Raw genomic sequence first — 23,062 nt, 5'->3', positions numbered from 1 at the left:
TTCCACAAATCCGAAAATACAATTTGTGCGCTGTTTGTGTTTTCGAGCTTTTATTTTGAAAAAACTGATGTACCGGAAAAGATTCCTCATAGGTGCGAGTGCAAAGATGGCGGAAGAGGAGAGCCAGTTTGAAGAATTTGAGCAAATAGACTTTTTAAGAGATCGACATGTACGGTTCTTCCAGAGAACTCTTCAAGTGTTACCTGAGAGATACGCCTCGCTGGAAACAACAAGGTTAGTTTACTGGCATGAAAAATGTTGCTCAAGTTTAAATGTTTTGTAGAAGAACTTGATTAGCATCCAAGCTAGCTGTGGCTCAACCGCTTTGAATGGAGGCTAGTGCTACTTAGCTTATCGTGCTTGCTAACATCATCTAGGTAGTGAAGTTATGACAGATTGGCCGCGATCAAACAGGAAACTACAGCTAGGCAAGATGCCCTGTGAAACTTGGTAGTCAAGGTTAGTTGGTCACATGGCTCATTTTAAAGTTAATTTCATAAATGGACTGTAAAGTTGTTCAGGTTCTTCATTTGTCAGCTAAACAAATACCTGTCCGTTCATCATGCTGTCGCCCAGTAACGTTAATCTCACTGCCACAGTTTACATCGCCTATGATTTGTTGCATATCTCTGACCACGCATTCCTTAATAGATATGTGGATCTTTCTGTCTATCAATATTGAATTAGCCAAAATGAATACGCTTGCCGTCTCCCTTCTTTCCAGGTTAACTATCATCTTTTTCGCCCTGTCTGGTCTCGATGTGCTGGACGCTCTGGATGTAATTGACAGAAACCTTATGATTGAGTGGATCTACTCGCTACAGGTTCTGCCCACAGAGGATCGTAAGTCTCGGTTCTTCCCAATTTTTCACACCTAACCGTAAATAAGATGGGTTTAAATAGTTAAATGTATGCTTTAAAAAGGCTTGTAGTACAAGGATTCGTTGCCAATAAGAATGACATAACGAAGGTTAACATGAAGCACCAAATCAAAAGGTTATTGTCAAGGCATAACGAAGAATGACATCGGCTTGTTTTTTCACTTTTGAGAGGGAAGCCGTCTGTGAGAAAATACTTGAGGGATGGAGACAGGTGGTACACAGGCTAGCTTAGAAGAGGTGCAGGGCTAGTGCTCATTATTGCTTTAAAGGGCACACTTGGTGCGGACTAACAAGGTTTCTAATGTTTGTGGCTGTATATGGTCACATCAAGAAAAGCATAACTTTAAGGAGCCTCATGATGAAACGACAGAAACTGAAAGCCTTACTGAACTATTTCAGGTACATCTCTCTGTTAATGGTGTGCGTGTGCTTGTAAGGGTCTATGGTTTCCATCAGTGGCGGAGGGCAACTAGGGGGCTGCTGGATGGGGGGCTCAGGGCCAGTTCATGATACTGCCAGTGTGAGATTTTCTTAGGGCATACATTTCAGGATTGTCATGTCAAGTTTGACAACTTCAGACGAGTTCAAAGTGTGTGAAACGGTACCTCTGTTCATCAGGGCAAGTTGGACTCTTAGTTACCATATTTGTTTTTGTTTGGTCTCTAACAAGTCAGTCTACACCATCTGTTTAGATGCCCAGATAGTTAATTATTCAGGACATCAATCGAAATGAAGTCTGGATAGCCATGATTGGCCTCATTTTTGCCACTGCCATATGTTTGATGTCTGGCAGGTTTCTTGTCATTAGATGTGAAAATACATTTTGGGGAGGCAGATTTCCTAATGTGGAAATTTTGTTTGAAGCTCTTGAGACTTTTAACTGCTGTTGATGGGCATGTTGTTGAAGTCCAGTTGAGCGCAGGTGTGTTGAAAGAATGAATCTGCATATATCAAGTTAATCTATTAAAATGTGCGTCTGCAACTGTGCCAGAAGACTTCTGTCCCTTGTGTTGATCTTGTAGACTATTTTCAAATCAAAAATTGGTCAGTTGTTTCTTATGTTTGGTTTTTTTAGCATTAGTATGCTGAAAAGGCGTGACTATTGTAGACAGTTTCTGGTTTGATTTTAATTTGAAAAATACAAACTCAGGAGTAAGTGAGCATAACACTTATCATGTAGTGCAAAATACTGAATGAAATTAGAAGCAGTCAGTTAAAAATAGTGATATGATGTGCCATATATTGAAATTGTCTCTGTAGCATGTCGTGCACTCTTTGCAGTTTGGTGACATTTTGTTAATTGGCTTCTGCTGTAAGTAACATTTCTATCACAGCCAGCAGATGGCATCAGCCCCCTTTTTCTGTCAAGCATCTTTGTAACACCTTGCTGAAGGTCAATCTAAATAGAACAAGACCTAGTTTATGAGACAGTGAACGAAAGTAGTGTTTCCTTGTTCCAGTTTCTCTTGATGTTTACCAGTATATAATATCTTCCCGTCTCCTGTTGTTCTCTTCCAGAGTCTAACCTAAGTCGTTGTGGGTTTCGAGGATCGTCACATATTGGAATTCCTTACAGCACTAAGGTACTGCCCCTCCTTACCTCACGCTGTTTTTACACCTGATCTCAGGTTTTACCAAACATTGTGTCTGTCCTTAGTCTAAAGATATATTTTCAGTCAACGTATTCGCTACTGTGAACCAGTGTTTTCTCTATTTTTCCATTTGCATTAATCCTCCTCAAAATATTTCGGTTCAATCATTATACCAATCCATTCTCTCACATCAGGGGGTCTGGGGCTTTTCCAGTTTTATTAGCATCATCCCATCAGCTGTAATATTCATCTATTACAACAGTCATTGTAATAGATGTATTTTTCACATTTGCCATTACTGCTCCACCCCCATGGAGACATAGTTGCGGATGTAACAGCTTGAGTCTAAAGGTCTATTTTAGCTCTCTGTAGATGGCTAAATACTTGATCTGTCTGGGCCTGTTATTGGTTTTAAACAGCTTTTTTCTCCATCCAGATGTTTGTTTTATTAGCTTCTGTGATCTCTTGTGTTTTGTCTTCCCACTGCAGTTGTATGTATACTATATAATTTTGATATTTTCTTTAGGGTCCAGGTGTGCTCCATCCGTATGACAGTGGCCATGTAGCCATGACCTACACTGGGCTATGCTCGCTGCTGATACTGGGAGACGATTTGAGCCGGGTTAACAAACAGGCCTGCCTGGCTGGTCTCAGAGCACTGCAGCTGGAGGACGGCAGGTCAGTGTACACACAAACACACACACACATTTGCACTTTCACTCTGACTCAAATACACCTGAGGTCATGTGAACATTAGCAGCCTGAATGTGAACTGACCAAACTCACGTTTGGTCCTACGACAGTAGTTTGTCCACACAAACACAGACACACAAATACATTGTGTATCATGTTTGGCAGATGACACCATCTTCAAACATGAATATATCTGAGTTAACACTCCAGCAATTTCATCTGACAGGCTTTTTTTATTGCATTTGGCATGATATGACGTAAATGCTACAAATTCTGAATATAGCCACGCCACGCCAATTTTCACGATTTGTGCAACTCTCCTGTCTTTGTGGCTTTTTCTGTCTGTGTACCCCACCCCCCCCACTTCCAGTTTCTATGCAGTGCCAGAAGGAAGTGAAAATGATATACGGTTTATCTACTGTGCAGCCAGTATCTGTTACATGCTGGATGACTGGTCAGGCATGGACATCCAAAAGGCCATCGAGTACATCAGGGGAAGTTTGGTGAGTTGAATGTTTCATTAAACTACAAGGAGATGAAGATTTTACTGCACCCCTAATGAATAAGACCTATATTCCATGCTGGCAGTGCCGCCCTCTACAACCTCTGCATCTGTGCCATTCAAAGCAGTGCCTCTACACTTGAATGGGGAGAACAGGCCACCCACCTTCAGCAGGTGGCACTCTGCCTAGAAATACTTCATTTATTATAAATGCAGAGGGTGGTTGAGCAGTGCATCGTGGTCTTAAAGCTGTAGCAGAGGTTTTTCCACCCCCACCAAGAGCAAAACAAGATGTTCCAAGTTCATGATGTGGCACTTCAGTGATATTTTTGTCAGATTGTAGACTGATGTTTAACTCAACCCTTTACTTTAGCCTCAGTGTTTGTCTTTCCGTCAGAGGAGGGTTAGACACATCACAGCTGTCTGTGTGAGGTATTGTCTTCGTGCTCATCATCTCAGTGTCTTGTACAACTCGAGTCCCCAGAGCAGAGAGATGCTCCCATTCATCACTAAACTTCAGGTCATTTTAAATTTGACATTTAACACAAGTGTTTCATTACATACTTTAGAGAAAGAGGTTACGCTCTGTTAATTAGTTAACACATAACTGTGAATCATGGCTGAAAAGTATATTTATCCGCTGACCACATGCTGGTGGGTGGATTCCAAAAACATCTTTGGCAATGCAAGTTAGTTGTTGGTAAGTATACGGAAAGCTCCAGATGATAGGTGGTTCTGTGTGGAAAAGCCCTGGAACAGTAACAAGTTTACCAGCCACACTGAAGTTTCACTTATGTTTGAATGGCGCCAGGTATCCATCGTTATGGTCTGATCAGACCAGGCACACAAGCAGACAAGGTCTCAACCTTGTTAGTTTTTAACCCAAGTGACTGCCATCTGTTGCTGAACTTGTGTATTTTTGTAGGAACCAGTATGAGTCCCAAGGCAATGCACAATGCTCATTTTTGTCAGCAGTTGATTGCGACACAACCAAAAACAAGAAAGAAGGAAAGAGCAAAACAGAACAAGTTAGCATGCCATTTGATGATGCATTCGGTTGTGACTTGACCAGTGAGAACAAATGGGAAGACTCATTTTGACACAACACATTTGTGTCTACAAAGCCGGTTAAAACAGCCCGGAAGGCATGTTGGTGTTATTTTTTGTTTGTGGCGACAGCTTCAGTTTTAACTTATGCCTCGCAAATGTATTTGTATATTTTAAAAATATACGTTCAGGTCGACCTCTTCTGCCACTAATCTCTTTCATTAGCCTTTCTTGCCAGATGAAATACTGCTTGTAATTGAATGGCCTTTTCTTTCGTTCTCCACACAGTCATATGACAATGGGTTTGGCCAGGGAGCTGGGCGAGAGTCACATGGTGAGTATGAGACTCCTGTAATGGTTTATACTTAGCGATATCAGAAATGTGAGTTTGAAAGCACATCAGGGGGACGGTCTGGTAGGTCAGAGAAGAAGAGCAAAGATGTACACACTTGGTAGCCCAGATTAAAAAAAAAAAAATCTTATTTATAAATTTAGATTTTCAAGCCAAGCCATATCAGATCAAAACTCTGTGTGCGTTGGCGTGGTAGAGGGCATGAAAGTGACTGATGGGAGTAACTGGTTTAAAGGATTAGCCATTAAAATCAATCTCTGTAGATACATTGTTCTCATTAATCCATCCCCCGCTCAAATTAAACCTTATTATTCTGACACACAAGCCTTTCTCCTACATACACATGCACACTTCAAACCACATAGGCCATATCCATAGTCACTTTTTGATATGGTAGGCAGCATTTCCTGTTAACTTTACAAAAGACTGTGAATACTGCTTGATGGGGCAGATCCCAGTGCGTCTCGGTAATTTCCCTCCTTATGATAATTTTGACTTCTATGGTTACAGTCATTGAGACTCTGCTCTCTTTTTGCAAGCCAGCCAACTCTCTGTCTGAGAGCTGATTACACCTCAGTGGAGATATACAGAAGATGGCCATTACCCATCCACCCTTGAAGCGTGTGTTTGCTCGGCACCAAGACCTCCCACACCGTGTGTGCGTTAAATGAGCGCAGACCGTTTTTTCTAGAAAATTTTGGAGAAAAAAGTTTGAGCCTCTGTGTAGTTCAATATATGAAAGGAAGTAAAGAATGAACTTTCTCTATATATTCAGTGTGGTTGGTTTTGATCTCACTGCTTCCTCAATTTTTTCCAACATTTTCTACTTCTTTAGGCTATGTACTCTTCTTTTCTGAAGACAGAGTGCATGTGAATGTATTTAAATTTGTTAAAAACGTATGTCTGTCCCAAACCTACTGTTTAGAATAAGTGGTTTTAGATTCCCCACAGTTGTTTGATCTAGATTTATATTTATCCCCTCTGATCTTCCTGTGCCTGCAGCAGATAGTGAGCTAGACATGTCTGATTGTAGGCAGGGGTAACATGTTGACAGATTTACACCCCTGACCCACGCATTTGACCCCGCCTTTCTCTTCCTCACGCGTGCACACACAAAAGCAAAGATAAACAACCCGGGGATGGTGGTAATGTTTCGGCATTAAACGCATGATGATAACGCTGACAGTTGTATTGTACAGGGTGATGGATAGCTGCTGCTTGTGGCTGCACTGATAACAGCCTGTCATCAATCGATGAGCACACTCATGTTTGCGTGACTGCAGCTGTAAAGATGCTCTGCATTCAGTACTTAAAAATCTGCAGCATCTTTATTTCACTCACAAGTCGTCAGTTATTGTGCAGAAAAGTATAAAAAAAAAAAATCCTCACAAGTACATCTTTTATTATTTTTTTTATAAGAAACATAAGGTTGCTCCACATTGCGATAACTTAAAGGCAAGGTGCAAAGTGAGTGTAGCAGCATGCTATCAAAAAATCTGGCAGTAAAAGGTCCCACATGCAGACACACCCTCTGTTTTTACTGCAGTGCCCTTTAATCATCTTCTTGTCTGTCGTGAAAACATGTCAGGGTAATCTACTGGAACCGCTTCTCAATTTTAAAACATTGTCAGAAATCAGTAGTCTCATTTAACGGGACTCAATTTGTGGTATGAATTGTCCACATCCACTGAATGTTGTGTCATCGTTCTCCTGCCTGTCTGTGTGTCCAGGTGGCTGGACGTACTGCGCCATAGCTTCTCTGTGTCTGATGGGTCGACTGGAGGAGGCGCTGAGTCAGCGGGAGCTGGACAGGATCCGGCGCTGGTGTATCATGAGGCAGCAGACCGGCTTCCACGGGCGCCCAAACAAACCTGTAGACACATGCTACTCCTTTTGGGTGGGAGCTACACTAGAGGTACAGAGTGGTGTAACAGACTCTCCTGCATGCATTAACAAGTTTAGCACATTTAAGTATTTAACTTCCGATTGTCTGCACTTTTGAGGTTTGAAAAGTGCACTGGCATGTGCTAAATAACATGGGGACATTTTTAAAATAGCACTGTCTAAACAACCGGGCTAATTCAGCACAGCCACATACACACAACTCAAAAAACGTGTGAGGAAACCTTTCAGCATGTAGGTCATTACTATGCCAGAGGTACATGCATGCACACTAACATGATCAAGAAAACTGTTAGCTAAACTGCAAACAGCTATGAGTAAGCCAGCGATACACGCAATGCAGGAAAACTGTGAATTTCTAGGTCAGAACTATGCCAGAGGGACATGTGCACACTCAAACAAAATATTTGTATATGGCAAAAGTGCAGTATGGCAAACAATAAGGCTTGGTGTTTTCTTCACTAGTATCTGTATAGATGGAGAATATCATGGAGTCTTTCATCACAATTCTGTGATTTTTATTAGATGTGTATGGTTAGTTTTTTTTACATTTGCCCCCTAATGTTCTTGTAAAACTTATCCCTCGTTTCCCTCCTCTCTCTCACACTACCCCCACCCTCTCTCCTGTCCCAGCTGTTAGATGTGTTCCAGTATACAAACTTTGACAAGAACAGGAGTTTCATCCTGTCCACGCAGGATCGGTTGGTGGGGGGATTCGCCAAGTGGCCGGACAGCCATCCAGGTAAATAATTTGACTTGCAGAGGCGTGCTATAAGAGGAACATCTTGCAGTAAACATTCAGTCATCAGATGGAGTGCAAATAAAAAGGCCCTTACCGGAAAGCCAATCACAGAATTCTGCCGCAGTTGTTTATATTGGTTTTATGTCAGTGTTGCTGTTTTTAGTATCTGCAGGGGACTTTCTGTCAAAGTAAGAGTGATGCAAATCCATATACCTGCTACCATATACTGCTGTCAAGGCCACAGGAGTGGTGTGGGGTTGAATGACCATGTCCATGTGATGGAAACAAACAGAAACAGACTATGCAGAGGTTATTATTAAACATACTGTTGCTGTTCATTTTTCAGTAGCTTCAAAGATCTCGCGTCAAGGACAAAAAGATGGTGAAACTAAGCTGTTTCGATTTATTTTTCTCTTTCGGCTGAACAGTTTCCACCCGGCCCTCCACAGGTGCGGAGAGGTCAGGGTGGAGTTGCGGTTGGCAGTTTTACTTCAAGAGATCAATGGAAAAGCTCTTGTAACCCTAAACTTCAATGTGTGTGTATGTGTTTGTGTGCTCCTGCTTGCCCTTGTACTGTGTAATTGATGAGGTGATTGTTCATAGGTAGCCCAAGGATACAAGAGTTTGAGCTCCTCACGTTACAGGGACAAGGCAGGGAAGATACGCAGGAAGAAACAATGAGGCAAAACAGATGCTGCATTCACAAAGCCTCGTAAATATTCCTGAACAACAGAGAGTTTTAGGAAATAAAAGGGACTCTCTTTCTGTATGGGTACTGATGGCATTGGACTGGCATGTCCTTGAACAATGCAGTCATGCACAGCTACTGGTGTTCCGGGAACTGGTCTAGAGGAAGATGGGAACAAAAGAAGGTGTTGTGTATTTGTCAAGCAGAGCTGGACCGTATATAGACAAATGTAATTTGAACATTTGACACAACCTGGTTCTGTCCACAGATGCTCTTTTAGGAAGGAGTTCAGGTCATCGGCTTCAGTTTTCATGTTAGCAGTTGGTATTGCGTAGAGAGAGGGTGGTTAAAATTTCAGCCCAAATTGATTGGAGCGAGTCTCAATAAAAGTGTCTGTTGTCATGAACCCAAGAAACAGATCCATAGCTCATTTCCTTGCCTGACTTGATGGCTATAAAAACAGTTGAACGGATGCCCAAGTGATAGACCACAGATAATATTAATTATATTAATTTCAAGAATAATCTCAACAATTTAATGTTGCCATTGTTTTTGTATTAATTAGTTTGAAAGTCCATTCACAGATCGTGCCGTGTAACAACTTGCTCCTCTATTTTGGCTTGACGCAATCCCTGCAGCACATCAGAGCGCTTTGCTTGACGGAATTGGACGGGACTGCCAAAACGACATGGACGAAAGACTAGTCCTTGCTATATCTGGGTATCCCTGCCTTTAATATCCCAACAGCAGGCAGTTATCGTGACCAAAATGTGTAGCTTGGTTCAAATTTCATGTGATCATGAAAGCCACTCGGTAATCATACTTAAAGGGAATACTTTACCACGTGAAAACAATGTGACAACTGTTGAGTTATTAACTAAATCTGCTGCTCCCCTCGGCTCTACTTGCCTCTGTCCACAACTTCGTTTTAGCTCACACTTACTGCTCTCTAGCATTGGTTTTGGTCTCACCAGACAGCCGTTTTCATCGATAACCGCTCCTGCTCAGCACCAAACAGAAGACGGACACAGTTGGCGACTTGCTGGAGAACATACTGGAGCATTTAGCATTTCCCTCAGGAGTTGCAAGAGACCAAACGGAGAGCTAAAAGAGAGTGAATTTATTAGACTTAAATTTACCAGGTGTCCAGAAACACAAGTCCACATGGATGATAAAGTTGCTCCATAACTGCTGGGTGTGTAAATTTGCAGCTTCTTGCAAACCAAATTTTAAAAGGCGATGATATCTCAGTGTTGTCCACAACTTATTTTCCGGTGCCTCCAAGTGGCTAGAAAATCCGAGTTCTGCACATGGCTTAAGATGCTGCTGGCCGATAATCCAATATTATTGTTTATGATGGACGTGGTCTTACCCTGTTCATGTAATTTGCAAATGTCCAAATTAATTATTCTGAACTAGTTGCAATCAAAAACATAAATTGGATTGTTTCATGTATCATTTTGTATACAGTTGCCATATATCATACATTGTGAAATAAAACTAAATGGAAAAATATCCTTTAATATTCAAATCTTACCTCAAACCTTGGACTAATCAGGACAAGTCTTATGTACAGCCATGAGTTTGTGCCTTTATGAGTCCTGATTGATGCGGCTAATAGTGCTTTGATTAATTCTGGTGTCTCTGTCTAATCAGCTGTCGTTTCATTGAAATTCAATTATTGCTCCATTTACTGGCCTGTGCAGCTTGTACTCTGGTCCCGGGGAGGGAAAGGGCCACAGGGCCAACCTATGTGCATTATTACTATCTTCTTAAAGGAGGAGTACAACAAAACAGCTTCTGCATAACGGTGTTTTTTGTTTGGGAAATTAGGTTATTGTTTTTATTGATTCAGCAATGGAGAGTGGTAAACGAACACCATCGTAGTCTAATCTGTGCACAAATGTACAATCCTGTCACGTGCAGGTGCTTCTGCGGTGACACATGTTACCATCCCTGACAAAGATTTGCCCCTTTTTTCCCTCCTTACTCTCACTCTTTCACCTCTCAACCCCCTTCCCCCCTCTCTCATTTTCCCTTCCACCAGACCCTCTCCATGCCTACTTAGGGCTGTGTGGTCTGTCTCTGATCGGAGAGCCCAATCTGAGGAAGGTCCACCCAGCTCTTAACATCACCCAGAGAGCCTTTGAGCACCTCCAGCAGCTGCAGCAGACATGGAGGGACAGCACCGGCAGGTGCAGCAGGCAGCACTGACAGCAGGATGATCCACGGCTCTGTCTCTGAACAGGTTCAGGGATCAGGAGCATCTCTCCTGAAGACGTTTGGCCACTCATCTGAGACGCCTCCTCATTTCAGGAATCAGGAAGGTTTTATTTGTTTTTTTTCCAGTTACACAGTAGTAACTTTGTGGAGGTCATTTTAAGTCCCATCTAAAGTGACTTTTCTGTTAAGCAATACATGCCACACTTTCTTGCTGCCTTTTTATTAGTAGACTAGTAAAAAACAATGTGCATTGTGGTCTGTGGGAATAAGAATATGTGCCAGAAAGTTGAGTCACTGGAGAAAATTCTGGATGCCTCAATTTTGCGACTTTTTTAGATAATGATGGTTTGGAAGCGTCCTGCTCCTCAGACTCATCTTAATAGTCAACAACACACTCTGTTAAACTGTAAACTGTCCTTGCCAAGGATGAACACTACTGACTGACTTCACATGGACATAAGAAACATCCTTAAAGTAAACCTCACAGTTTGAGAGGGGAGTGCCCCCGAGGAGGGCTCAGGGAACATCTAAATTGTGTCTTGAAAGGGTTCTGGAGTAACTGGTGGCTTCAGTAGCTGAAGCTTTTTGAGTATTATAACATATACGTTGCTTACTGTTGTTCACAAACAAGTATGGGCCCTGTGGTAATTTTGAGGGGAGAGTTGGAAATTGTTGAGACAAATTCAAGTTTCCTTTTTAGATTTACATTCTTCACTCCCAAGTTATATCCTCTCTATGCAGTATTTTTTTGTCTCCCCCCTCCTAACATGTCCGTCCTCTTGTTGCTCTTGAACCTCTTCAAAGCCTCAAGCTCTCCAGTCCCAGTGGTGATACCAGCCTGGCAGGTAAACTTACCCAAGTCTATGACTAGGGGGGGGGGGGATCAAAATACTTGTTGAAGAAAGATTAAAAAATTGAGTTTAGCTACAGGCCTCATCTCTTCAGAATGAAGTTTATTCACATTTTTCCAAAGGCTAACTGAAAAATAGATCGAGCCTCTTAAGGGAGTTTAGTAAATAAGGGAGAATTCCCTTTTTTCTTCAAGGTAGTAGATGTCTGTTTCAGCCGCAGATCCCATCTGGACACCCCCAGACTCCTGAACCCTGAACTGATCTGAGCTACACCCCTTCACCAGCTTCCATACTCGCTGCAAGCCTCTAGCCAGCCTGAAATCGATAGGAGAAAGATGAGCTATCATAACCTGGGGAAATGTATTATTTTGAACAGCACTGGGAATTGACTTATTTTCAGAACAAACAATGCAGGGCAAAAAACAAAAAACAATGAGCAGGATGTGCCTCCGAGTGTCAGGTTATGGAAACAACTGTTTCCCATTGTGCTGGTCACTTTGTCCTAAAAGCCTTAAACAAGGTTTCAATCCTACCATCTACCGCTGGACTCCTCACTAAACCACTACCAACGCAGAGATGTTTATCCAACCTTATTGCCCTGAAATTTTTGTGTTGAGCTCAGCCTGTTCCTGTTACTTTCACGCCACTGCTCTGATTCCCAGCGAAGCAACATTTCCAGCTTCACAGGTTCCTCCAGCCCCCCCTGCTGAAGCCACACCCTTTCATTATAGGGCCGCTGTCACAGCAGACACCTGCTCCCTGAGATGACGAGTGAGGAAGAGACAATCTCACAGCAGGTCAGAAATAGAGTAGCCTGTCTGCAGCATGTTACCTGCGGGAGTCTACTGTGTGTAGCAGCAGTTCTGAGTGGATATAAAATATACTGCCTCTGTAGTTTTCCTCCCACCTTCTAAAATGAAGCTGCCCTTGTCTACCTTCCTGACAAGTTGCCCTTTTTTTTTTTTCTTTTTTTTTTTTCCCCTAGATTTAGACAGAGCAGGCAGACAGAGGGGAGGAGAGGTGAGGTGAATAAATAAATCATTTCTCCATCTATTATTAAAAGTGAACTGTCGGAGCCTGGAATCTCCTCACTGAACCCAGACCAACCCCCCAGTGTTATATAGCCTTGTTTTGGTGCAAAAATATTGCTTTTTAGCAAACTGCTTCCTACAGAGCTGTAATGTTTTATGTTGCTGTTTTACCTAAGACACAGTTTTGCTACAGTTGCTCTTACTGATCTTGCCGTCATCTTTTATGCCATTTTTTTTTTAATAAACATTTAGTTCGTTACCACAGAATATTTTAAATATTTTCAATTTTGTGAAATGACTTTCATTGTCGCTGCTGATTTGAGCCTCAGACAAACAAAATGTTGTAATACAAGCTCAAAAAAATTTAGCTTTTGCATAATCTACCCTATAATATTCTGGTATTAAACCTTTTTGTTACTTGTCCTAAAAAGAAAATGACCATGTCTCCCATGCATCCTCTGAAGTGACTTCAGTCTGGGTTATGTCCTTAGCGTACAAAATCCAAGTCACACAGCAAGATCCACTCACTCAAACTTGATTCTGAAATGTGCCTCACGTAGCATTGTTCTGGGTCACACTCTACATGTACAGCATGCTTAAATTGGGCTTAGCCTGGCTGTTTCTGTCAAGAAAGGCGCTTAATATAAGTGTTCTCTTGAGAAGATGGAGGAAAGGTGTATAATACATCCTGGTAAACATTCAGGAAGTGGCACACCTACTCTGTAAACTTTTTGTCCTCCTCCCATCTTTGCAGAGGTCACTTATCCAATCAGACATGAGCTGACTGGTAGAAGCCGTTTTACCAGAATCTCTGTCCCTTCGCGACTGATGGATAGTTTTATTTCCAGACGGGGAGGGAAGAATTCATAAATGCTTACTCGACTTTAAAAAGTAAGAAGGCTTGGATGAATGGATCTGTCACTTACTGCGGATGAAGGCAGTTGTTATATTGCATCTGCTTTTTGTTACATCACGCTGCAGTCGCTGCCCTCAGTCCCGCAGCATGAAAAGAGGGGACCGAGGCTTTGCGCTTTTAAGACGGCTGCAGGGAAAGCTGTATTTGGACGGCCAGGAAATGTGAAAGTCTTTTGAGATGCAGCCAAATGTCACACATGGTATATAGTGAAATCCTGCTTTATCTTCAACTAATATACATACTGTAATAATAAATAATGTAACAATAAATGTAATGGAATTTATTTTTTCTATGCTTTGTAGGGATATTGAGTGTAGATAAATATGTAAATGACTATAAATATGTGACTTCTATTGTGCAAGTGCTCAATATGAAAAAATGTTTACAGCTACATCAGTGAGACGGTTAGAGGAACTGGATATGCGACGTTGATTCAAGCTTGGCGGTGCATACTGTATTTATGGTGAATAAAAACATGTACTAACTTTTACCATTGTCCTGGTTTCAGTGTGTTTTGTCTGTGTGAGCTTTTGGTATCCAGACGTAAAGAGAGGGTTGGTACAAAGCAAACTGTCTATTAGTAATGGTGGTCCCACGGGGGAAGGTCACCAATAACATTAGGATTTATTGCCTCGTGACAACAAGAATCCACACTAAATTTAGAAGGATGAAAACGTTTTTCAGATACCTTGTGAAGTACCAAAGGGGTTGGTCGTTAAACAACAAAAGGTTGTGCCGTCACCAAAATAATTCAAGAAACCTCACAACAAAAATCTCGATCCTGATCTATACCAAATATAAATCACTAGTTCTTTGGCCCATAGCCTTTCGACATATTTCATTGAAATCTATCACCTTTTTTCCATCAGTATCCCTATAAAATGTCATAGCTATTTGGACAGTTATCAAGTTTTCTTCAAAAACAGGATCTCCAACAACAAAAAATATTTCAGATGGGATCTCAGTTTGTTTACAAATCACCAAGTTAACATCTTTTATCCTAACGTGCAGCGACACTGGTGTAATTAAAAGACGAAAGAATTAAATATCCTCGTTACTCGGCTGAACAATAAAAACCAATAAGATCGTTTGGCCCCACAGGGATCCTTTTGGAATAACTAAGTTAAGTAAGTTAAGTTTTGAGTATTGATAACTATTCAGCACAAGGGGGTTTTACGTTCTGATTAAAGGTGGAATTTAAATCGGAGGCAGACATTGTTGCCACTAATAGTCAGAAATTGTATGTTACATCCATCACTAACCTATTTATCCTGTGTCAAACATGGCACTTTTATTCCCACAAGTGTCAGCCTTAGTTGGGGTTTTCCATTCCTGTACCAATTCAAGAAGTGAGTAGCGTAAGGCAAAGTACTTTTTCTTTCCTTTAGGAAAAAGGAAAGAAAAGGAAATCACTCGTTTGGCTGTGTATGATCACCTCCAACAGCTGAGTTTCTGTACAAAAGACCACATCTTTATTTCCTTTCACAGTAGGCAGTGTGGCTGGATGACTCAGAACTGTTGCTCTATTTTTAACTTCAAAGATGACAACTGGTCAGCAGTTTTCCTAATTTGCCTCAATTGCCTTTCATTTTTCTGCAACGTGCATGAGTTGTGCTTTAAAGTAACAGTCTGATGGTGTTTTTTTTTCTGTTCTTTGCTAGGTCAGTGACTAAGGCATGATTAAAAGCCCTGGGGGAAGGGGAGTTTCACTGGATACAGGGCACACATGCAAACACATATAGAGTCCCACCTGGGAGCTGCATAGCACACTCGCAGACTTCACTGTTGGCACTGACAGGGTAATTCAATCCAGACAAATGTGGCCTAGTTGCTCTTAGATATCCAATCTGGGTTAGAGAGTTAAAAAAATTAAACAGCACTTAATCACACAGTTTGTGATATTTCAAGTTTAGAAAGTGATACAAAAAACAAAAGGAAAAATAAAACAAATATTTTTTTCCCTGTGAATACAGCCCAACCCTGATTAAAAATCCCATGACAGCTAGCTGCAGCTGTAGTCTGGGTGTGGTTATGGTCCCCTGTGCAACTGACAACTTACACCTTTGTGGCACCAGACTTCTCTAGTATGAACCGTGTAACCCTATATTGACACCGAGCAGGAGAGGCTGAGGGGAAGAAAACCTAAGTCTGGTTTGGTAAACTTTGATGACGCAGATTTTCTGGCATCCATTGCAGAAAAAAACAGATCACTGTTGAGTGGATGTATTTGTCAAGCACACATGCAAACCCAGGTGACAGAGGCCTTGATATTTCCACACTCTGTTGTTTTACATGTTTTGTGAGTGGAGCTGTTGCTGCCACACAAGTATACAAACAAAGTGTTTACCGCTTTGCATTTTGTGATATGAGTGAATCATTTTTAAAGATCCACAGGCTCGTGGTTGGAACTTACCGTACATGTGCTTCCACAACAGCTGCATTCTCTGTATTATTATTATTTAACTTGAATCAATTCTGTTTAGTAAAACACACTAATCGATGCATTGATTATTCAGTCAAGCAGAGTGCACTGTGGCTCAGTTATGGCTCAGTTATGAGGCTTTTTATGGGGCAGTCAAGTGTCATCTCCACAGATATCACACACGAGCACTGGGATCATCTTTGTCCCAAGGGTGTATTGAAATGTTCAGGAAAAGTAGAATGTAGCCACTGCAGATGCTGCACTTGACCAGTGAGCCAAATGAATAAACGAGGACCCCTTTATACAGGGTTAATATGTTGTAACTTTATAAATGGTTCATAGTTAATTAAAATCCTCCTCCATCATGTAATTAGCTTTGAAAAGGGTTGCAGAGATTTATTTTTTTTATTTAAATACTTGTTTGTCATTAAATTAAAGGCATTTCTTTATTGTTGATCTTTTAACATCTAGTATTGGTGATGACTTTTTCACTTGCTATGCCATAAACAAAAGTAAGTAACACATGACACTATTAATGACCGCTGGATAAATTGCCATGTTTGCCATGTTGCCAGATTTGGTGGGGACATTCATGGTTCCCAGACCGTTAATCCTAATGACTTTTGTGTGACCCTTGACTTTTCCTCCAGTGCCCCCATGGCGATAACATTTGGTTTTGGTAGTGGAATGTCTCAACAACTATTGGATGGGTTCCCATGAAATTTGGTGCTGACATTCATGCTCCCTGTGACTTCAGTAATCCCAAATTTCTCCGTCTAGCGCCACCTTCAGGTTTATGCCTCAGCTGTGCTTTTTGTGAAGTACCTAAATTAGCAAATGTTAGCATGCTAACACGCTAAACTAAAGACACCAGCATGTTAGCAATGGCGTTGTGAGCCTGGTGGCATGACAGTAGCACTTAGCTTAAAAGCCTCACTGCTAGCATGTAGACTTCAAGTCATCTGCACAACCAGGAAACCCAAAAGTTGTTTTTAATGATGACTTAGGCTATAACTTCTATTGAGTCTGTCATTATCAGTAAATAATTTGAAGGGAGTGATTCTGCAGAAGGATTGTTAATATCTGAACTAAACTACCAAACAAATACACCTTCAGTGCTCCCTCAAAAGCTCCGTCCCCCAAATTTCAAATCTCCGAGTTTCCTCCAGCCTTGAAACGCCTTCGCCCTTGCCTGGTCATATATCTTTCTTCTCTGTTTTTCTTCAGACCTTTTCCTCTTTGGCTGTTTCTCGGCCATCTCTCTTTCTTCATAGAGCCTGGAGTCCAGCCAAGCGGGAAGCTTCTGGTCAGCTATCTGATGAGAACCCGGAAGTCCCTTAAACCTGCATTCTATCGAGCGGCCAGCAGGGGGCGACTCTTCTGGTTGCAAAAAGAAGTCTGGCTCCATTAGAAATAATGGTAAAATGATCCTACTTCTCAGCTGAATAATTACCTCAGTAAACACTTTCCTAATGAGTTTACGGCCCCATTTATTTTAAAATTGACCATAAAGCAGAGTAGGCCTATGCTTCAGCACGGGATTATCTGTGATTGACAAGTCGTTACCATGGCGACCTGTCAATCTGGCTAGAGTGACTCCTACCGGCACTGTGTAAATTTAACCAGTGCTTTAGAAAAAGTTTATTAGGAGTTGGTTGTTCACTTTCTCTGGTGAGTACATTTAGTTTTAAGCCTGTTGTTCACTAGGCAAAATTGTCAGCCCTGTTAAAATCACAGTTAACGTGAATTACAGATGCACCTAAGTAAGCTAGCTAGCTCCATATACCACTGTCCAAATATGGTCAGTGCCACTGGTTGCAAAAAATCAACATGGCGGCGGCCTATTGGCCAAACTCGAGGCTTCAAAACAACAGTCGTCTCCCACTCTCTCTCTCCCATTGCCCCTTCTCCCCCCATCACTCCTGTGTACCAGCCCAAACTGTTGCAGATTGGCTGGAACAATGTTGTGTGGCAAGGTCCACACCACTTTCTTTGTTGTCCATTTACAGAGCCAGGGTTTTGTAGGAAAAGCACACACAAAACTGAGAACTAGCAAACTCCTTGGATTTAACAAAAAAAGAATAGGCTATTGGATTGTGATCACTTACTATCTCTTTAAAGCTACAGTTACAATTTATAACTAAACTCAATTTTTATTCTAAATGCCCAGGTAATAAGATTTTCCATCTCACCATGGAGATGACTCCACTTCAGCAGACAGTGCTTCTGGAAACAATGCTCTGTTAGTAGATCAGTTATTAGTTTTGTCATGCACCGTTTGGTCCGTCAGGGCAGTCTGCCCGTTTGTCCCCCCTCCACATGCTCAATGGGGTGGAATATGTCTGCATGAAGCCACGAGGCCATCTGGTGACGCGGAACAAGTGGCATTGCCAGAAAAATTAAAAACACGAACTTAATCCGGCCTCGCACAGTCGCCGAGCGTTCCGGCTCATGCATGAAACAGGTCTGACTCTGTCACACAGCCTACACGAGGCGTAGGGACAACTATGAAAGAAAAAAACCCACTATGAGACCAAAGAGCTGCAGTCACATATTTGGGTCGCAATGAGCAGAAATCAGACCATATAAAGCAACATATTCGCACATGAGCGCGCGGCCAGTCGTGCGTAAATGCCCAACTTGACTGATTGCAGCGCTGCCAGATTTAAGACCCGACCCCACCCCCTCGCCCCCTTTAATCTTCAGCCTGAGATTATTATGGTTATTTCTAGTGATTGATGGACACAAACGGATTGAGTGCTGGTTGATAAATGGCAGGACAGGAGGATACAAAGAGCTCTGTGAGTCGAGACATCGCCGCTGAGGGATGATGTAGACTCCAGAGAGAGAAGGAGGGAGGTGGTACAGTACTGAAGAGACGAGGGCGGGGTTTTCCCTCCAAGAGGAGGCAAACTAAAAAGAAAATTGGCTTCTTACAGCAGACGCATGTACTGTAGATTCTACGGACAAACACATAAGCCCGCACAGAGAGGGAGGAGGGATGCGAGAGGGGATGGTGATGGAGGTCTGGGGAGCGGCTTTTCTCTCTTGATGTTGTCTCACCTCCGCTGTGAGGCTGTGAGGCTTTTGATCCCCTTTCTTTAAGCCGCAGCTGCGGTTTCTGTGTGTTGTTCTACTACATTTTAATATACCTGTTTGCTGGCCGGGTTGTCTACTGTCCATCTATCATCATCCTCATCATCTGTAGCCATGTCGGACTCTGAGGACATGACGGAGTTCGCCAGCATCGTGGAGCGGATCGAGCGGGGCGAGGTGAGTCTCATCCGGATGATTTACGGTCCTCCTGACAGCAGCGGTCTGTCTGTCCACATGCTCCGATGGCAGCAGCGCAGGGCCGGTCTGCTGGGTTGTCAGGGGATAGAGAGGGATGCTGACAAACCCAGACCTGTCTATTCTAGTATATATTCTAGTCTAGCTGTTTTAATCTTATTAAACTTCATTCATTGATATCCCATTATAGCCCATAGTATTATGCCACTATCTACACTACACTGATAGGCATATTATAACATGATCTATGGTATTAAAAGGTTTGCTTCTGTTTTATTAATTGAATTACTGAGACCCACATTCTATACCACAATGTCAGGTGTTTGTCTCTGCTACTCTGATCATATGAATACCAAACCTATTCAGTTCAATTAAATTAACCAGTGATGTATTATTCAAATATTATCTGATGTGTTCCCCATAATTCTATTCTACACTCTATTATAACACTGTAATGAGACCCTAATCTGTTCTATTAATTGAATAGTCTATAGATAGACCCACACATACAGTATTATCTATCTATCTATCTATCTATCTATCTATCTATCTATCATTTATTCTAACATTGCAATGGGTAAAAATAGGCATTTAGTGTAGTCTATCCTGTTCCTGTTAAATATGTTAGGTGTATGCCTCTGCTATACATCATATTAACCCCAACACTATACATTTCAAAAGTTTTGATATAATCTCACATTTTCGTCTGCACTGTTGTATTATTTTACATTATAGTGTTAACTCTGATATTCTCCATGATACTCTAAGGTATTAGAAGAATTAATAGACCCTTTTCTGTTGGCAAAAAAATGAATAACCCACACATTCTCTATTCTAGTCTATTCTATTGAATTCTATGTCGAGGCGTTGTGGCTTTAAGGCATAGGCTTCTCTTCTATTCTTAGAGAAAAAAAAACGTGAACATAAAGAGTTTAATTAGAGGCTTCAGTCGCTGAGTGCGTTGGTAGTTAGATAGTGCTGCAGGCAGATCACAGACTCCTGTCAATATGTGGGACACTTGGCAGCAGCTGTGTGTTGAGACGGGGCACTGGGTTACTGAGGTGTGTATGTGTCTGCGTGGGGGTGGGGGTCTTTAACCATTTCAGACTGGCAGAATGTGTTGAAATGCATCTCACCTTCCCACACAATCTCTGACATTCATCCATGCATGCATGAGCTGTGTGTGTGTTTCATGTGTCTGATGAAGAGAGAGAAAGAGCAGATTGTACACGTGATTTACTCAGTGGCCTGCTACAGTTGCTGAATTAAGTGATATTTTAAAATGTAATCAGGCTTGTCTTGAGCAACAAGGGTTAGTCTTATCTCTGTAGTGTCAGAATGATCAGATAGAATAAGCAACATTAAAATGCCAGTGGTCCTATAGTGAGATATTGTTTGTTGCATCTCTTTCTATACGCTACAGTATCAAAATACATAACAGCACAACAAGAGCCTGCACAGACAGTATGTGCCCTTGAATATCCTTTTAAATCACACTTTGTGTTGAGTGAGTGTTCTCAAAAGTCAATATAATGTGTCACTAAATGCTGAATAGCTGTGTGAAACAGTAAAATACATTCATCGTATTTGGGACAGGGCTACATAGTCCGTGGAAATTCACCAAATATCATACAATTAAGTATTAAAGTTTTGATATGTCAAATAATATTTACATAATTTTCTCCTTTATAATGTTTTGTTGCATGCCCAGAAAATGCAGCTCTGAAAATGATGCAGAATTTTATAGAGCCATTTGGATTTTTTAGCAGCCAGATAAGCACTTATCCTCTCCCCTGTGTTTTGACTCCCTGTAGGTCAGGGGAAGGCTGCAACCACAGAATATTCAAGTAAAGCATTTTACTTGAATAACTGTGGCAGAAAGCACCTATTAGATCTAGAGATGGATTGAACACCTGTTGCCTCCAGTGAGACTGATAATGTGGAGCTGCAACGGCCCTAATGTTTGTTGCCAACAAATACTGTTGGAAAGGTGAATGATTCAGCGGAGTCCTAAAGATGGCTGCAGTGGCTTCAGTGACAGTGCACAGTTTGGCCAATAGATTCATTCAGACATTTCACCCACTTCACTCTGAGCTGCAGCACAAACATCCCTATACTGCACTTTACTTCCTAAAGAAATTACAGCTTCCTCACTGCTATGATTGCAATAATGGTATTTCATGCTGGTAACACTGTTATATGTACAAGCTTTTGCATTTATTTTTTAATTGCAGCACCCTTGTCTCTTCATTTTACATTTGTGAGTAGTTTGTTTTGTTTAAGTATAAGTATTTAAGTTGTTAGCCAGGCTAGCAGCGTGGAAACTCTAAACAACTATTTAATGGTTTGCCATGAAAGTTTGTTGAAAATTTGTGGCCCCCAGAGGATGACTCTTACGGACACTGTTGCTTTATATGTATTTATACAGGTGCTGGTCATATAATTAGAATATCATCAAAAAGTTGATTTATTTCAGTAATTCCATTCAAAAAGTGAAACTTGGATATTATATTCATTTATTACACACAGACTGATATATTTAAAATGTTTATTTCATTTAATTGCGATGATTAAAACTGACAAATAATGAAAATCCCAAATTCAGTATCTCTGAAAATTAGAATATTACTTAAGACCAATACAAAAAAGGGAATTTTAGAAATGTTGGCCAACTGAAAAGTATGAACATGAACAGTATGAGCATGTACAGCACTCAATACTTAGTTGGGGCTCCTTTTGCCTGAATTACTGCAGCAATGCGGCGTGGCATGGAGTCGATCAGTCTGTGGCACTGCTCAGGTGTTATGAGAGCCCAGGTTGCTCTGATAGTGGCCTTCAGCTCTTCTGCATTGTTGGGTCTGGCGTATCGCAGCTTCCTCTTCACAATACCCCATAAATTTTCTATAGGTTTAAGGTCAGGTGAGTTTGCTGGCCAATTAAGAACAGGGATACCATGGTCCTTAAACCAGGTACTGGTAGCTTTGGCACTGTGTGCAGGTGCCAAGTCCTGTTGGAAAATGAAATCTGCATCTCCATAAAGTTGGTCAGCAGCAGGAAGCATGAAGTGCTCTAAAACTTCCTGGTAGACGGCTGCGTTGACCTTGGACCTCAGAAAACACAGTGGACCAACACCAGCAGATGACATAGCACCCCAAACCATCACTGACTGTGGAAACTTTACACTGGACTTCAAGCAACGTGGATTCTGTGCCTCTCCTCTCTTCCTCCAGACTCTGGGACCTTGATTTCCAAAGGAAATACAAAATTTATTTTCATCAGAGAACTTAACTTTGGACCACTCAGCAGCAGTCCAGTCCTTTTTGTCTTTAGCCCAGGCGAGACGCTTCTGACGCTGTGTCTTGTTCAAGAGTGGCTTGACACAAGGAATCCGACAGCTGAAACCCATGTCTTGCGTCTGTGCGTGGTGGTTCTTGAAGCACTGACTCCAGCTGCAGTCCACTCTTTGTGAATCTCACTCACATTTTTGAATGGGTTTTGTTTCACAATCCTCTCCAGGGTGCGGTTATCCCTGTTGCTTGTACACTTTTTTCTACCACATCTTTTCCTTCCCTTCGCCTCTCTATTAATGTGCTTGGACACAGAGCTCTGTGAACAGCCAGCCTCTTTAGTAATGACCTTTTGTGTCTTGCCCTCCCTGTGCAAGGTGTCAATGGTTGTCTTTTGGACAGCTGTCAAGTCAGCAGTCTTCCCCATGATTGTGTAACCTACAGAACTAGACTGAGAGACCATTTAAAGGCCTTTGCAGGTGTTTTGAGTTAATTAGCTGATTAGAGTGTGGCACCAGGTGTCTTCAATATTGAACCTTTTCACAATATTCAAATTTTCTGAGATACTGATTTTGGGGTTTTCATTAGTTGTCAGTTATAATCATCAAAATTAAAAGGAATGAACACTTGAAATATATCAGT

At 41.6% G+C, this 23,062-nt stretch overlaps 1 protein-coding gene across 1 annotated transcript; it reads left to right on the top strand.

Moving 5' to 3' along the window:
• The first annotated feature begins 80 nt into the window (after positions 1 to 80).
• On the top strand, positions 81 to 13,910 carry pggt1b (protein geranylgeranyltransferase type I, beta subunit). The gene is made up of 9 exons (XM_038703536.1): positions 81 to 234; positions 725 to 843; positions 2,400 to 2,464; positions 3,000 to 3,151; positions 3,537 to 3,669; positions 5,004 to 5,049; positions 6,798 to 6,982; positions 7,603 to 7,711; positions 10,447 to 13,910. The coding sequence occupies exons 1-9, from the start codon at positions 107 to 109 to the stop codon at positions 10,611 to 10,613; spliced, it is 1,104 nt and encodes a 367-aa protein (XP_038559464.1). The 5' UTR covers positions 81 to 106; the 3' UTR covers positions 10,614 to 13,910.
• Positions 13,911 to 23,062: the final 9,152 nt, after the last annotated feature.

Source organism: Micropterus salmoides, unplaced genomic scaffold (genome assembly GCF_014851395.1).
Source record: "Micropterus salmoides isolate LMB-PRFRI ecotype aquatic unplaced genomic scaffold, ASM1485139v1 Ms_hic_scaffold_7, whole genome shotgun sequence".
NCBI lineage: Eukaryota > Metazoa > Chordata > Actinopteri > Centrarchiformes > Centrarchidae > Micropterus > Micropterus salmoides.
This window is presented reverse-complemented; position numbering and strand designations above follow the sequence as displayed.